General features: G+C 29.9%; 1 protein-coding gene across 2 annotated transcripts in view; it reads left to right on the top strand.

The window, feature by feature from the left end:
* Positions 1 to 19166, top strand: part of LOC135923494 (uncharacterized) — a 131946-nt gene that overhangs the window by 88736 nt on the left and 24044 nt on the right. For both annotated transcript variants that reach the window (XM_065458276.1, XM_065458275.1), the window contains exons 3-4: positions 12803 to 15981; positions 16046 to 16412. In XM_065458276.1, coding sequence (XP_065314348.1) covers positions 13309 to 15981; positions 16046 to 16412 — 3040 coding nt within the window. In that variant the 5' untranslated portion in view covers positions 12803 to 13308. The remainder of the gene's footprint in view (positions 1 to 12802; positions 15982 to 16045; positions 16413 to 19166) is intronic.

The raw sequence follows: 19166 nt of genomic DNA, 5'->3' as shown, positions 1-19166 counted from the left end.
TAGCCCTATAAAAAAACAAATATTCCTAACACTTGTAATATAATAAATATTTATGATCCATTATGTTATTAAAGATTAAAATTAATTCTTATATGATTAATAATCCAAATTAAATTTCGATTTTATACCTATAATTATATCAGGGACCTGCAGAGATACCATTTGCAAAGCTCGGCCCGGCTTTTTTTGGTAGGTATATCTCTGATCTGATATATATATAATTTATATAAAAAAAATTTATATTATTAAACCGATTGAATCTCGTCCCATCACACCCTAGATTTGGGGCCTAAAGGTTCAAAAATCCACTATTAGTTATTAAAGAAAATAATTTAAAATGCAAATAATATCTAGTTATAATTATATAATCATGATTATATAATTTTTATTCATATAAAAAGGAATTAGGTAAAGGGGGAAAAAATAAACTGTTATCATCGTATAATTTTTGTGTATACATACATATTACATTTATATATAATTTATTGCACCCCCCCTTTTGGCTATTTCGTGCTTAACTTTGTTTAATAAATTTATAAAAATATAATTATAATTGTAATGGTAAAAAAAAAAATTAAAAAAAATATCTCACAAACTTTAATAAATAATTGACCTTTATCTCGTTATATAATAATCAAAAACCACGTTACATTTCTTTTCTTTCTTATAAATAGTACGACCACGCAATTAATGAAAGAAAAGACACTAAAAAATAATAAAATCTTTATTTATAATAGAATTCTTATCGCATTTTTTTTAAAAATATAATCATTTATTTAATGTGATTGCTGTGATAGGGAATGGCTTGGCTGGATTGGATACCGTTATATATATATTTATATAATATATAATATATAATGTGAATTTTATTTTTATAATAGTATATTTGTGTCTTGTAATATGACACAATCAATTTATGTATAATGTAACGATGAAAGTTAATGTGTAAAGGAAGGACACATAACACGTTACGTACTTTAACCCTTGTAATTTTTATTTTTTACGTAATAAAAAGTGAAGAAGAACTTTACGATTGTCTTATATATTTTTTTTGTAACTGTGAGTGGGGAAAGGTTCCTATTCTGTTTAATTTTTTTTGAGAGGTAATTATGTATGGTCAAATGTGTATCGTACAAACGAGACTTAGAATAATTAGCTTGGAGAAGAAAGGAAAGTTAGTGTAACTCTCTAGAAACTTGGTGAGCCCAGCACCTAGTGTTGCTAAATGGCTCGTTTCGAGCCGATTTTTAAAAACGGCTAACTCAATATTTTGGCCAGAAAAATTTGGCTTAACCCCCGAGATTTCGATAATATATATCTAGATCCTTCTTTCCTTCTATGAACAAAATCTTCAGGCTGGCGTGATATTTATCTGGATGAAATATCGAGTTAGCCGTTTTTAAAAAATCGACTCAAAACTCAATGCCCATAATATAAAAAGATGTTTTTTTTTCCAATATTTTTCCTCTAAATGTAGTTTTGGCCAATCCTCATTCATTAATTCAATTTTAACTTTTAGGCCAATTAGCCGAAATTTATTAGTCATTCCACATTACAAGTTTTATCATCATTCATTATATTAATACTATTACATAATTATTAATATTTTTTTTAAAACATTTTAAGCAGTATTTATTATATTATACATTTTGGAAAGTAGGAAAACCATTTAACCATAAAGAGAAAGTATATGTGAGCATTAAAAATATAATTTTTATTACATTTTACAGTATATAATAATATATAAAAAAAAATATAAATTACTTAATTATATAAATTTATTAAATTTAATCAATATTTGGCAAAAAAAAATGAGAAAGAATGAATGAATTAATATAATAAATATACTTAATTATGACATAAATATATTTATTATTATAATTTATATTATAAGTAATAATAAAAAAATTATTTTTATTATCAAAAACTATTAACTTTTTTAAAAGTATTAAAAAAAAGGCATATTTTAATTAATCTTTATTAAAATTGGAGGAAAATATTATAAAAATAAATTATGAAAAATTTTCTAAAATTTTTTTTTTCTAATTGACAACGCTATTCCACTGTGTATTAATCAAGAAGAGAGGACGAGTTTATTTTGATTGATAAAATAAAAAAAAATATTGAATATTGAAACAAGATTACAATAAATTTTGCATTTATATATTTTATATTTATATATATATATATCTTCTTTTTTTTTAAAAAAAAAAAATTTTTTCAAAATTTCGCAATCAATATTTTTGATGACGATAAATAGTAATTATCAATTATTACAAAATATTTAGTTCCCAGTAGCTTAATTAAACACTTATTTATTTTTTTTCTTACTAAGATTTTTGTTTCCCCCTTAGCTTTCTGTTCATTTTTGTTTCGCTATCGCCTAATTTAAATGCACGATGAAGTAAAATACCGATCGTAAAAATATGTGAGGGCGCTTCGGGTGGTATTTATTTTATCAATTATAAATAAAATAATTTAATGCATATTTTTTATATTTCATGTAATTTATAATTGTTTTCGAGGGAATTGGGAGTTGGGGTTGATTTAAGAATATATATTATATACATATATATACAACGAAATGGGGAAGATGGGGGGAGGGGTGAGGGGAGATAGAAATAATTATGATCATTAATTTGGGACATATTTATTTTTAAAGAAGAAAAATTTAATGAGTCCATTCACATCGATATAATTAATGCCCGATGATTGATTGAAAAGGATATATTTAAAAACATTAAAACTGCCTGTTTCGCATTCTTTCTTGGCAATTTTTTTTTTGCGAATTTTAGTTGGAGACCTACAAGCGGCGGCCCCTTAATTTTCGAAACCCGGACCGGTTAATAACCGATATCGGTTTTTGGGCCCGAACCTATTTTGGTCTGACCGAATTTAATTTTGGAGTATTTTATTTTTAGGAATAGGATCAATCCTATCCTAATTTTTTTTTGGAATGATGAAGAAGGTATACCTTATTTTAAAGTTCAAGGAGAGCTAAATATGTCCCGAAGAAAAATAAGAAGATAATTGGGGTGTTATTCTTGGAAAAAAACGATATTTACTTCAGAAACATTTAAGGGGAACAACAAGAAATAATTTAAACATTTGTCGATACCGAAATCCAGCCTTGTTCTAGTCGATAATCAAACTTTCGATCCTATCGATTCTAAGAGAATGTCTGTAAAAGTCTATCGGTCATACTCAGGGTCCGCATGCTCTTATAAACCAAAATAAACCATGATTAATTAATCGCATATAAAGTACATGGGGAAACCCCAAAATTAAAACGCTAACCGTTATGCTATATTATAATTACATCATCCTTAAATAAATATTTGAGGTTTTAATAAATCTAAATTTTTCGCGAATCCTTGAAATTCGAAAACCATTTATAACGCCCATTTTTTTACCTTCGATTTTTGAGAAAATCTGCTTTTGCCAGAATTATAAAGTCTCTAACATATGAGTTTCAGACACTTTGTGGGCATATTTTCTGAAATTCACGAAATAGGTTACCCTATCCATTTGGAATTCCGGGGAAAAAAATGAGGTCTTATACAAACATTATATTTTTTTTTTTAAAAAAAAGCCGCGCTTTTAAATGTTTTGAATATTTTAAAAAATTTGCTTAAAAAAAACCCCCGGGTATATATTCTTTTTAAAATATTTTATTATAGTAAATCAGAAAGAAGAACCCTCTCTTAAATAAAAAACATTTCTAAGTGGATGACCCTTTTTTAGTCTAGCTCCAGCTCCCAAGATATTTGTATTTGCCTATTTTTATAGTTTAATAAAATTATTATTACGTGCTCGATAACGAGAAATTGAGACCTGGCGACTAGTGTTGTTAAATGGCTCACTCAATATTTAATTCAAAAAAAATATCAGACAATCCTGAAGATTTTTGTCATAGATGCCATAAAAGTTTGTACACATCTTTTCGCTAATTCTCGAGGTCTAGGCAATACTTTTCCGGCTAAAATATAGTAAGCCGTTTTTTAAAATCGGCTCAAATCGAGCCATATAACAACACTATTGGCGACTCTAGTGTCAAAATAATACTCCTTTGGGAGCAAATTTTTTAATATTATTATTATTACTATATATAATATTATAAGAAGCTTATGGGTCGCATGCTGAGAACTTTAAACAAAATTGTAAATAAGTTTTTTCGGAGTTCAATTACGTCATTGGATAAATTGTATTTTATTTTATTTTTTTATCAAATCTAAATCATATTCGTAATTTACGTAAAATATTTAATTATTTTGTAGATCATGGATATTTTCGCAACAAATTTTTTTTTCCGTCTATTTTAAGGAAAAAGGGGAAAAAATAATACTTTTATTTTAAAAAAATTTCAAGCTCTACCTTTCAAAATAAGGAACAACAATATAATAATAATAATGTTAATATAATGGGAAAAAAATGTTTAAAAAAAATTTATAGAAATCTATAACTTTATAAGTTTTATAATTCGCCAAAGATGGTATACGTATAAAATTTTTTTGTTATAATCGAGGGCGAGTAAGGTTGGTCACTTGCGACCTGAGATAGCGCTAACTTTGAAACGGGTTGTATAAATTCCCCCGGGAAAAGTAAAGTATAATAAGAGAAAATAACGTGAAAATTTGAGGGGGGGAAACAGGTAGAATAATTGAAGATCAACGGTTATAACCGGAAAATTTCCTTAGCCAAATGAGTTGGGCTCGGCAATTTTAGGGAAGCTATTTTATTTTTTTATCTCTAAGAAATGTTGTTTTTCCTTAAATGTCGATATAACAACGTTGTTGGATTTTGATACATTTTATCAAGCACCTTTGACTTTTTGCTACCAAAATTTGAATTGGCGTATCCTTCAAAAGGACAAATCACCCGATGCATTCGATAGTCAGATATTTGTTTCTTACAAGTGTCCGTGCGATGCATTATCCGTTATTAGGAGTGTTAATTTTTGCGTCTCCCATTTCTTCATATTACTTTAATATATTCCCCCATGCATATTGGTGTCCCTATTCCTATTGATTTATAGAATATGGAGCTTGGAGTTGCTAAATAATGATGATCAAATTTGTATTTTTTTTAATCTAATCTTTTCGATTATACTATACTTGTAATACTTACAAAATTTGCTTTAACAAATTTTTACCAAGTAAGTATCTTGAAGGTGATATAAACGCCAAGTTTTAAAGATTGAAATAATTTCTTCCAAAACACGCAATGAGTTACGAAAAATATTCAGTATCTAGTTTTTACTTTGCTCTATCAGATGATAAATACGCTATCGATGTATTTCATTAAATGTAGTTTATTCGAGCTAAATATTCTCTATACTAAAAAATTATCTTTAAAATTACTTCTAGGCTACTGAAATTAATTAAAGACGAGTATTTTTTAAAATTGCAATATCCAAAAAAATAAAATGAGATAGAATAATAATTTATTTAGACGAGTGGGTTATGTTGTAAGATTTTATAACAAAAATTTTGAGAAATTTAGGTTCCACTAAGGAATATTGAGCTTACCTCTTCTATAATCACATGACCTATGAGATTTGTCATCAAAAAAATAATTAACTCATAATTAATTCATATCTCTCAAATTTTAACTAACCACCAAACTTTTCTCATATCTCCTCTAACCTATTATCCTACTTCTTATCCATACCTCCCGTTATTACATGTTCTGACTATAAATTATTTCTGCTATTAAAAATAATCTTCATATTAATATCACTTGAGTTGAGTTTGGTTGATAATGGACGAATACACACAAAAAATACAACTCAATTATGATTTATGAACCCACTAGGAAATATCTAATTTTCCTGGGGGGAAATTTCTAATTTTCTCTTGTGTTACGTCCCTAGTCCATCTATGGAATTAGGTGCCAGACAATAAAATCTTTGTAAAAAAAATCTTCACGACCGATATCACCACTTTCTTTAAATTATTCAATTATTGTTATTTGTTTAAATTTATAACTTTCCGAATATAACATTTTTGAGAGAGTAGGAAGGTCGGCGGAAGGACTTGAAGCACAAGTAACACCAACATTTGGCGTTCACTTTATGCATTAAACGATCACCAATACCGGGCATTTTGCTTTGCCGATATCCTGTTTGAGGCACAAATAGCCGCAAATTTGGCGTTAAGTATATTGACGACAGATTTTAGGATTTTTGCCTCCAGTCAACTTCGCTCTCTATCGCTCAACTTATAAATCAGTTTTGATTGATTCCGCAAGATATCCGTTTCGAAGAATTTCAATGTAAGTAATCACCTGACCGAGGTGAGTTTCCAAATTCCTGCTTCTTTATTATTTGAACTCTGAAGCACGAGAATGGCATAGAATTTAGAATACTACAATTAGTGACCATAATTTACTCGCGTTATTTGAATATGTTTAGATATTATCCATCGCTGACTTGTTTTTATATAGAAAACAAATAACGATTATTAACACGCCCGTAGCCACTGGAAAGCTCGGGAGACCATACCCTCCCAAAAAATTTTCGCCCCTCAAACCTGGCCCCTCGATAAAAATATTTAGCCTCCACAAATGGGCCCTTTTTTTAAAAAAATATATCAGTTATTGATTTTTAATGCGCCATTAACAATTGTATATAAAAGATAAAAACAAAATTCTTGGAAAAAATATTAGTTATTAAAATTTTATTTAGCCAAATTTAATGGGATGCCTAAATAAGTAAATCCTAAAATAGTCATTTTAAAATATTCAATCACCCATTAACCATGAAATGAAAAAAAACAACAAACAATATCGGCCTTTATTATTCCAAAATGAGACTAGTGTTGGGGTGAATTCGACAGGTCCGATGATTATTTTTCTACACCTCTTCATGACATGGTGTCAGTCAGCAAGATTATAATTAAACAATTACGATAAATAGATTTTGCAAACTACTTCCGACTTATCACGTGATGATACTTAACGTTGATTAGAACAATACACGTGTCAACTATAAATACAATATTTTTTTTAAAAAAAAATTGAGAGAGGATGTATATTCTTACACGAAGAGGACGAATACTTTTTCGAAATACCTATTTTCCTAGAGAAGTTTAAGATATTACAAAGGGCAAACCATTCCCTGCTTATCAGCGATCCTCACTCAATACATATCATAATTAAAATTATACATTTTAAAAAAAAAGGTAAAATCAATTTACATCTTATTAACCGTTTCCGAAAACAGAATATATATCACTGCGTAGATCTGTCCGAGTGTAAGGCAACCAGGGACTTTTATTATTGAGAGGATATGTTCAAGATTATTATGGAAATTGGGAGGGGGAGGTTAGTTTTGTTTTGATAGGAATAGTGTTGTTAAAAGGCTCGATTTGAGCCGATTTTAGCCAGAAAAATATTATATAAGAAACGATATTTCGTCAATAGATGTTCAAACCTTCGTGCCATCTATGAACAATCTCTTATGGCTAGCACAATATTTTTCCTATTCTAAAAATCAGCTATTTAATAACACTAGGGAAGGGACAAGAAGGCGATAGGGAAGGGGTGGGGGTTAGGAGGTGAATTATCGTTGGCTTAGGTAGAGGGTGTAGAAGTCCTTGAATAACTGTAGGAACTGATATTCTATCTGACACGGGTTTAGTCGAACAATAATTGTAACTTTTTTATTCGAACTCGACAAAATTCAAACTATTTTGATATTTTTTTTTACAAAAATTATTTTTCAATAAATTTTTGATTTTCCGCTAGCGTCTAAAAATTTTTCGCCAAGAAAGAAAGATTTCCGCTTTCTTCGAAGTTGAACTAACTGGAATTTAAAATATTTATTTTTGCCTATAATATTTAATTTAAAATTAGCTAAAATCCAGCCATTTAAAAAAATACTTCCCGGGCGTAATCTATAGTTTGCAATAAAAACTTGGTTGCGCCACCTTTTTTATTTCTATCTCAACTACGAAATATTATATTTTCGGGTAGTGTTGTTAAACGGCTCCATTTGAGACGATTTTTAAAAACGGCTAACTCAATATTTTATCCAGATGAATATTAGGCAAGCCTAAAGATTTTGCTCAGAGCTGGCCCGAAGATTTAAACATCTCTAATAACGAGATCTCGAGGCTTGTTAGCAATATTTTTCCGGCTAAAATATTGAGTTAGCCATTTTTAAAAATCCACTCAATACGAGATTAGTTCATTTTAATTATTTATTTATTTATTTTTTTAAAAAAAGTCTTTTGAGATTTTAAAAATATTAAATAAGTATTATTTTTTTTAAAAAAATCAATTATTGATGAATTTTTTTGGATAAGATAAAAAGCAGGATTAACCTTAGAGGCTCTTCTTGTCTACTTAAAATTCTCCTTCCAAAAAAAATAATTAAAAAACTACAAAATTTTAATTTTGTTTTAAATTTTTTAAAAAAAAAACAAATTTCTCCGAAATATTTTTTTTTTTTTTTTTTGGATAAAATGTTTATTGAAAAATAATTTTTATAATTATTATTGTATTAAAGAAGATAATGAGAAGAACTAAGTATAAAATATAGCAAAATACACCTGTTTCTTCTTTGTAATATTATATTAATTTTTTTTTTCATTTATTACATTTTACAAACTTACATTACTACATACAACACATTTATAAAAAATTTCAGTAATTAAGTTTCATTTTTTTCGTTAGATTTGGGCAAAAATTAGTGTAAGGGGGGGGGGGGGCTCTAAAAGTTATAAACGAAAAAAAAAATAGGAAATTATTTATATTTTATTTATTTTTTTAAACTTCGTAATTTTTTTTGCTTTATTAAGCAATTATTAATTTTGTATAATTTATAATAATTTTTTTTTTGCTTAATTTTATTTAATATAAAATATTATGTCCCTATTATAGTTGTATATCTTTTACCTTTTTATACCTATCTAAAATACTAATAAATATATTCTTCTTTAAGGGATATAACAAAATAATGATAATTATATTATAAAAAGAAATTAATGTTTCATGTTTTTATGAGAAAAGAGAGTAAAAGATTAATTTATATATTTTTAAATATTATCTCTTAATTTTTTTTAATCATTATTTATTTTTTTTTAGACTTTAAATTTTTTAAAAAAACTTTGATAATAATAAAATAAAATATGTTAAAAAGATTATATTTTAACGAATTTTTAGATACTTCTGTTGTTTATATATAGTCATTTTTCGAGAAAAGATATTTTGATTATCATATAATAATAAAATTATAAATTTTTATAATTTGTAAAAATGTAATTAGATTAATGATGTTTCAAAAAAATATATAGGTACAAGTTTCATTAATTTTTTTTTGGTAGTTAGGAGACACAGGTGTATTAATTTATTTTTTTTGGTATAAGAAATTTTAGTTTGCGAAAAAATTATAATTTTTTTTTTAAAAAAATTTTTATTTTATTTAATGATCATTTTAATGATAATGGGTCCTATATTTTCAAATTTAATTTTTTGTTGGACAGAATTGCCAATTCTCGACCTTGATTTGTTAATTGAATTTGTTGGAATAAAGTGACATCATTTGGCTCCACTAGGATCCTCTAACAAGAGTTGATGGTGGGGGGGGGGAGTTAAACTGAAATCCAAGAGGGCTTTTGGTATTTTTTTTAAATTAAATCATATAAGACATTGGGGGGGGGGGAGGGGCTTGACTTCATTTCTTGGTTAGGTGTAGGTAGTTTTGCTAAACGGATCGATTTGAACCGATCTTTAAAAACCGCTAACTCGATATTTAATCCAAAAAAATATCACGGAACCCTGAGGATTTCTTCATAGATGGCACGAAGGTTTGGAACGGCTATTCGCTAAATCTCGAAGCTTGGGCCTTATTTTTTCTGATCAAAAATTTATCAGCCGTTTTTAAAAATCGCCTTAAAAACTGAACCATTTAACAACACTAGGTGTATAGGAATCTTGTTAAGACTCCATTTTTAAAGCTTGGGGATTAACTTGTTAAACATTAATTATAAAATACTTTTTAAAAACTTTACATAAGCAGTAAATTCAACATTTATATTAAAAAAAATTAACCTAACCTTGACCCTCTTTTTCATTTTTACGGAAAAAAAAAATTTCTATAAATTAAATTGCTTTCTAAAAAATTTCTTGGTTTTTGTAGGAAGGACACAACTCTTACAAGTTATATATTTAAATTCTACAATTTGTGTTAATTAAATCTATATCAGTGCTCTCTAGACCCCTACCCACCTCAAATGCTAAGGGGTCTCCAGGGTTGCCAAGCCCTCTCCCATCAGTGGGAGACTTCGCAATTTTTTTAGTTAACACGAAAGATATTAATTTATAAAATTTTATCTCGTTTCTGAGATCTAAGTATTTACTTTTATGTAAATATCTTAGGTAACTTTTACAAAAGAAGTAGAAATTTAAAACTGAGATTAGAATAATATTATAAGTCGAAATGATACTTGATTTTGCTACGTAAAATGAAGTTATAGGAATAAATGGGGAAATTTTTTTTATATCAAATTTCTCCCGCAATTTGAAAGATTTCTATCTGGATGATACCATGGGTCCCTCGGATGAGGAAAATTCTAAGTTAGATTGCGAGAAATGGATGACTAATGTCAGTTGATTAAGAAGGTAACCCCCCCCCCTCCCTTCCCCCAATATTTAATGGATCATGTTTGTTTTTTTTTTAAGTTTAGGACTTTTATAATGAAGTGGCGCGCACCTGACTAAAATTTGACTTTCTGAATAATCATAAAATAGAATCTACAATTCTTTGTAGAGAGTGATTTTTAGGCTGGGACAGGTTTACGCGTAACTATAATATGTTTTAAAAGTCCCGATCGGCGGATATTAGAAATGTTGTTTATTTTACACCCCGGCCCTTGAAAATAAGAATTTGTGTTTTGACTGTGTTTTATTAGGCGTGAGTGGTTTCGAGTTGAAAATTGAAGATTTATGAAAATGGAATGACTGTTAAGTCATTCATTAAAGTGGCATTTTTAACAACTGCTAAATTGATTAAATTTAAATCAACGCATTGTGGCTTCTCTCCTCGGGAGAAATACTGTGATTAGTTGGTGGTAAACCGCTCTATTTGAGTCGATTCTTAAAAACGGCCGACTCAATATTTTAGCTAGAAGGAAATATCGCCTAAGCTTTGAAACTTCGCTAATAGATGTCCAAAAGCTTGTGCTATCGGGATAAATCTTCATGCTTGCTAAATATTTCTTCCTATTAAAATAATTGAGTAAAATACGCTATTTTTTAAAAAATCTGACATTGGGTGGTACGTTAATCGCCTCGCTATCACAATTTTGTTATATTACCCTACCCTGTATTTAAGTGTATGTTTCTCTTCTATCCCAGTATAATATTTAATAATTTTTATAATTTCTAGCTTTTAATTTATTACGCAAATATATTTTTTGTAAATTACAAAAAACTAATAAAAATGATGTAATTAAATGATGATAATAAAGGGCCAAAAAAAAAATTATTTCATTTTATTTTTAATTTAGTATCTTCATTTTCCAAATTCACCCTCAAGGAAAATTGCATTATTTGCAATTAAAAATGTTTCTTTTTATGAAAATAATTTTTATATTTTTTTTGAGCGAGAAAAATTAGACCCTTTTCCGGTCTTATGTCGTTTCGCGATTGACATTGATTTTTCTAAACTAAAACTACTTACTGGTTGTATTTTTTTAGGATCATTGTGCCTCTTCCTACCTCAGTTTTATTTTCTTAGGAATTCATCGGCTAATAATTAGAGTAAAGGTTTAAGGTTATATATATTATTATTTTTTTTGTAAGTATATTGGACATCTAATAATATGCTCACGCCTTGTTCCATGTTTGAGGACTTCCTATTGATCAAACCTCACAATTCCCTAAAAAAAGATTAAAACACAATGATTGAAAAATCGTTCAAGACCTAGCTTAAAATGATAAATCATTTAGATTTTTTTTTTATGGTATTAAAGGTTCAAAAGCAATCAGTGAATTATTTTGAATTGATACAAAGATATATATATTAAAAAAACATATTTTGAGTCGGCCAAGACCTCGAAATAAAAAAAATAATGTGTAGGCGGGCCGGGCTTTAAAAATAAATTTAAGAATTCTGAACATTAAATTGAAAATTGCTGGGATTTATTTATAGTTTAATTTCGGGGAAAACCATAAGAATAATATCAATAAATAAGTAAAATAGTAAAGACTAAGAAAATGAAGCAAATTGATTTATAAATTATTTATTTTATTTTATTTTTTCAAAATGATAGCATATTTTTTATTTTTTATTTTCGTAATGTTTTCTTAAAATATTATTTTTTTTTTAAATTTTTTTTCTGTATTTTACTTTTTAAAAAATATTATTTTATTTTAAATATTTTTGTATAAAGACATTTAATAGAAATTTATTTACTTTATCCTTTTAAAATTAAACACTTTAATATGCTTCTTTTTTTTTTGTTAAAAATAAATAGATATATTTAAAAAGTTATTTTTTTTTCCTACTCATTTCTCGGAATGTCTAAAACGGAGATTTTATATTTTAGTAGAGGAAAAAATAAATTATAATAATTAAATTAAATCTGTTAAACTTAGCTAAATAAATTTAAAATATTATGACAAATAATACACGAAATAGTTATAATTTACTATATTTCTAAAAAAAAAAATTGATTGCATTCCACTAACAAACTTTTAAATAGAATCCCAATTTTTTAAATACTGGTTATAATATTCAATTTCTAATTTATTATTTTTAATAAATAATTAAAATATTATAAAATGCTGAAAAATATAGAATTGGTTCCGGAACATTACAACGGGATCAACCCTATAGGCACTAATCTGAGCATATTCAACTCCAAATACGCCAATTCTTTGAAGACCTCCGATAAAACTACCCAGTTAATAAAGGCCAAGCAAAATGGGAATGACCTATCCTCGCATCACCTCAACGGAAATTCTTCAATTTTAGCCTCGCAAGGCGAAAACCATTTTTCTAATAAACCGCTCTCTTTTCGGCACAACAGGTCATCGTCTCCGGATTATCATAAATTTCCCGCTAATCACGAAGAAGGCGACAAAGAGGAATCGTCGAATGGATTAAAATCGTCTCCCGCTTCGAATAATAACGACACTGATATCAGCACTGGCTATAACGTCAAAACAGAATTGAACGGTCACGAGAATCAATCTGCCAAAGAATTATTCCGACCGCCATCTTGTGCCACCAATGAAGATATCGTCATTAAAAGAGGCCTGCACCTGGCCCACTCCATCAGCGTCAAAAAATTGGCCTTGAAAATGATGCGAAAATCTTTAAACGCCAACCCTTGCAAAAAAAACACTGGCAGCGATAAACAGAACGGGAGCCATAAAAACAGGGTCGATAAACGTTCCGATATCGCTAGCAGCCCTGCTAAGGGAAACGGAAATGAAAACGTTAGCACCGATTACAATTGTGATACCTACGCTGCAAAGTGTAATAGCCATAATATATTATTCCGCAATGATTTGGAGATGCGGAAGATGTTAGATTTTTGTCGCTGGGAAAAAAGTAAAAACACTTTGCGTCATAACCAACCCGAGTTGACCGAGTTGGAAACTTACGATAAGAAGGCGTTGAACGGCAGATTTTTGAAATACCTAGATAAGCGCAAATTTTTGGAGGGCAAATATAAAGATAAAACGGCGCGTTCTTCCCCTTCGCTGAACAACGAAACTTTTACTGGAAAATTTCTGACGCTCTCACACGAAACAGGAAGCGATAATAGAAGCCATTTCCCATTATTTCTATGCGATTTCAATTTCGATATCCGGCAGAATAGGCTTAAATCTCTGCATCTCAACCGTTTATTTGATCGTGCTGATGCTAAACAATGTGATACGGAATTTAAACTTATAGGTGAAGACATCTCCTCTTTAGCTTCCACTGTAAACGAGATCTTCATATTTGGTTGTGCCAAGAGCTCTCTCAATTATTTTGGTCAGACCCTAGGCAAACTAATGTCCCACAAAATATGCGAAATTTTGAGCCAACACAGCCACTACAGGCCATCGGATAACTGGCTCCTGGTAATTCACTTATCGACTAACACTTCGAATATAAACAATAATTCTTACGATTTTTTGCCTATCAGGGATGATTGCGCCGAGATCGGGAGAGAGATCAAATCTTCTCTTTTGGAAGTTTTCAGGGAAACGCCCGTTCTACTCTGCCTCATATGCAGGCGCATAATATTCCGTAATTTGGATAATTTCGCCCACTGGACTGACCACTGTGTTAATGCCCACAACCTTGCAAAAGATGATGACCTCTATGAGCTCTTCGTTCAGAACGGTCATCATTGCGCGGAAAACGACGATTTTTACATCATGTACCGCGTAAAACCCGATGACGAAATGGGTCAAGGTGACATCGATATAAACATTAAGACTACCACTAACCAGAGGCTATTTAAGGATATCTGTATATCCTCCGCTAAAATAAGTCGTTGCTTGTTCCACAACGTAGACTTCCACACTACCTCACCCCATAACCATTACTCATATCGCTGCTCCGATAAACTAACAATTAACCACGATGGCACGAATGAACCCATTTCACCTACATCGTTTCAACAATTAGTAGATCCCCTCCTAAATTCCTTATTTCCGGAAAATACCTCTAAAGCATCAATTATAAATGACATGATATTTAATAACCTTAACCCATACTCGTTTCCCTCGTCATTTTTTCCCCCGCCTTCCTCTACTCCTTTTTCTTCTCACATTCCAAATTTCATCGATTGCTCAAAAATGTCCGACATTATTACGACCCACTTACATCATCATCCTCGTCCTAATGTCAGACCCCAAAACATTCCCTCACTAATTTTGCCGCAAGAGTCGGTACATGCCAAAATCAAGAATGGTGATAGCGAATTCGCCGCCAATCAAGAGGGCAGTGAGACAAACGATGAAAAAAGGTTGTCCGATAAAGAATTAGCATCAAAAAAAAGCAACAACGACAAGCATTGTCTCGTTTCGGTGACAGCTAAATACTCAAAAGATTCTAACATTAAATTACCAACTACCTCCTCTCAATCCACCGAAGCTTCTCCAAACTCTTACAGGACTCCAGTTTCCAAACAGACATCCAATCGCGAGAGAGAAAGTCCCCTTTCCGATAATTCTCATCTATCGAATTCGAATCTCTTCACTAATCACCTCTTATCTGCAGGAACTGTTGAATGCCCTAAATGCGATTTGGTTCTCGGTTCTTCCCGTTCCCTGGGCGGTCACATGACTATGATGCATTCTCGTAACTCCTGTAAAACACTTAAATGTCCCAAGTGTAATTGGCATTACAAGTACCAAGAGACACTTGAGATTCACATGAAAGAAAAACACCCGGTAGCTTCGAATGGGCCAGCGGCTTGCGTCTACTGTCTTAACTCTGAATCCCACCCCCGTCTAGCCAGAGGCGAAAACTACAGTTGTGGGTACAAACCCTATAAGTGCGAGATCTGCAACTACTCAACAACAACTAAGGGTAACCTCAGCATTCATATGCAATCGGATAAGCATGCCAATAACGTCAACGAAATGCGGTTAGTCAAGGATAAGGCCGAGATTTCTGACGTCCCATCTCTAACCGATAAGCTGGATGATTTTATCGAGGAAGAAGCAATTAGTAAAAGCCTTAACATTCAAGGCATGGATGAAAACGATAAATCTGAATCCACTTTGGAAGATACGGCTAATAGGGATGTTGAAATTAATGACTTCAGCGAGAAGTCTGCTTTATTATCTTCTCCTTATTCCTCTTGCAAGACTTCTAACAGGGTGAGTATTTTTGGTGCCACTAAAATGAAAAGAATCTGTAAGCTATGTCCCTTCGAGGCAGTTACCATACGAGATTTGAGACTACATATGATGTCAGGTGCACATCTAGCGCCTTGTCAGACCTCCAAGCCAAACTCGGTCCAATATTCGGTAATAATTTATACTTTTTAAATGCCAATCATTTTATTTTATTTACTTTTTTTTAAATGCTAAGGAATCCGATCATCTTCTTTCATCTCCCGGTAAGAGCATGTCCGTTGAGAAGCCTCTGTTCGCAGCGCTATTCGATTTGGACGCTAAGAAAGTTGAAAGACCGAGATTGCTCCTCTTGATTTCGCTGTTGGCTCAAGCTTTGCACCGGAAATATGGTTTGAAGGCCGCCATCGAAGAGATCAAACAAAAGTTCACTAGAAAATGGTCGAAAGATTCTCGAAGCAATAATGACGATGCCGTTAATCATGGTTTTTTCGAAAACACTTATGCCTGTTGCGTGTGTTACAATTATTCGTGTTCCGATATCGAAAGCTTAAAAATTCATATGGCGGATGTGGAGTTCGATGAGGAATCCCTCGCTAATCCTGGTATATATGTATATTATATAATTCTTTTATAAATATCAGAGACCTGCAGAGGTACCATTTCATTTGCACGACCCGGTCCGTGTCCCCGGGCTTTGGGTCGGGCTTAGTGTTGTTAAACGGCTGAGCCAAGCCGGTTTAGCCGAAAACTCGGCCGGTTTTTGAGCCAAAAAGCCGTTGGGCTTTCAGGTCTCTCATAAATATATTATTATTTATTACTAGTATCCTTCTTTTATTTTATTTAACATATATACCAAGTTTCATGGCCATTATAAAAATTATGAAAAGTCCAAAAAAGAAATGTATAAACAATATGTATAAAATTTCTTTTCTTTGTTTTTTTTTCTCTTCTAATAAAGAGTGATATTACTCAATTTTTTTTAAAACAATACAAACTAGCCCTATTCCAATATCCATGTTTTCTTCCTCACCCCCCCCCCCTTCTCCTTTTTCTAAAACGGGTTGGGTTTGTTAACATGGGGCATAATATCTAAACGCGCCACTTATAAAATTATGATTCGATTTATATATTATGCGTTACGGTATATTTCTTCCGACGAAGATTCTTGCGCGTGTCGATTATTTCCCTATATCGATTTTTTCTTGTATAAATTTAAAAAAAAGAGTTTCATGGCGACTTGAGATTCAGAGGGTAGTTGCTAAGTTTGCTCTACTACATGCGCCCAATTTAAAAAAAAATTGCCCTCCTGGGTGAATTTAAGATTTGAGAGAGGTTCCGAATTCCACTTTGCCAATTCTCGGATAAATCGTTATTCCAAAATCCCCTCCCCACTCTCCTCCCACCCCTAAGAGCGAGATAAAAAAATGAGGCCTGGGGGAGGGGGGGTGTGTAAGGGATTTTTCTTTAAAAATAACTAATTTAAAGCTATTTTATTAATTAAATTTTTTTTAATATATTTATTTTGATCACCGAAGATCCAATTCGTGTAATTAATTAATTAATTTTTTTTATTAAAAAAAACGCGTTTTTATATAATTACATAACATATTATATAAATAAAAATAATATAACATTTTTTTTCACATTTTTTTTTTGAAAAAAAATGTATAATACATATATATAATTAAGCGTCCCCTTACATTTTTATACATTAAAAAAAATTAATTTAAAAAAAAAATGCAATATTTGCGCAATCTTCCCCCCCCCACTCCATTTCTGTCTAACATGAACGAAGAAGCTGTAGGAGTTATTTGCATCTATTCTATTTATCTCAAAGCGGGTGGGGGTTGTTGGAATTTGTTTGGAAGGATTGCTACTCATGCATTCTACCCCTTATCAAGTGTTGAATAAGCCGGATATGCCAATTTCGTAAATATGATTTAAGAATGAGTCGAGATTTCATTTATTTTATAACAAACTGACCGAACTTTTTAACAACACCCTTCCCGTATGGTTAAGGTTATATGTAATGTATAGGCTTATATTTATGCACACGTGGCACTTATAATTTTATCAATTATCAGTGATTTAGCTACTAGCGGACAAGCGACTTATTTATTTATTTTTGTGAGATTTTTCGAAAACACATTTTGTTTCTAAATATCATTTACATATTTTACTCAACGTTTAAAAATGAAAATACTGTTATAATAATATACTTAAAACTATATATAATAATTGTAATGATAAATATTATATTAAGAATTTTTAATTAATTTTTTTTTATTATCGATTAAATACGTTTTTAATTAATTATTTTGCTATTCTAGCGTTAATTAATGGATTATATTATTTTACTATTAATGTAATGGTATACTCTATTATTATTATAAATACTTAAAGCATTGATTTGAAAGTTTTTTTATTAAAAAGAAATTATATGTGTATTAAAAAAACAAACAATAATTGATTGAATTGGAAAAAGTCGGAAAACGAAAAGATATAAATAATTTTCAAGTCTTAACGGGGAGAGAACACATTTTAACTTTTAATTCAGTTATTTTTATGCCGTTTTTCTCGAAAATTCGGGCCTGTCGGTAGACTAGTCAATCATAAAAGTCAATTACGAACTACCAAGCTTTAATGATTCTTCTTTTTTTTTTAACAAACCCTAATTAGTAGTTTGATCAAAATATATAATGTCCATTTGCCGTTTGAAACGATTTACAAATTGCCGTCAAAATTTTAATCGTGGTTCAGCTGGGCTTAAAAAATGGACATTTATTGTTTATCATTTAATATGGACTGCGCCAAAAAATTTGAAGTTACTTGCGCAAGAAGGAAAGGGAAGGGAAAGAAAAGGATGCCAACAGATTGAATCAATATGTGTTGATGTTTAGAAAATTTAATAACATTTTTTTTTTATTATTTATTTGTCTCATGTCTGTTCTGTTGCCTTAACTAACGCGACAGCAATTATCTCACGATCATAATTTTTGATTCTTCAATTAAAGATTAATTAATTATTTATTTATTTTTTGGAAAATATCATTAAGTGTGTATACTATTTATAGTTTTAATTACATATTCTTCATATCTCTCCTCTCTCTTTTCTTTTTAAAAATATATAAAAATATTGATTTTATTAAATTTAAAGTCAAAATTTTATTTTATTTTTTTTTTGCATTTATTTTAATGTTTATTTATGTATAACATTAATGAAAGAAATATTTTAATTTATTAAAAATTTTCATTTTTTTTAATTTTCCAAAAAAATAAAAATAATTTTTATTCGAAATTTATTTACGACAAAAAATTAAAAAATTTCATTATTTTCCCCCCTATAATTTGTTGAC

Source organism: Gordionus sp. m RMFG-2023, chromosome 2 (assembly GCF_954871325.1).
Source record: "Gordionus sp. m RMFG-2023 chromosome 2, tfGorSpeb1-WG-v2, whole genome shotgun sequence".
NCBI lineage: Eukaryota > Metazoa > Nematomorpha > Gordioida > Chordodea > Parachordodidae > Gordionus > Gordionus sp. m RMFG-2023.
Note: the sequence above shows the minus strand (reverse complement) of the source record. Positions and strands in the feature narration are given on the sequence as shown.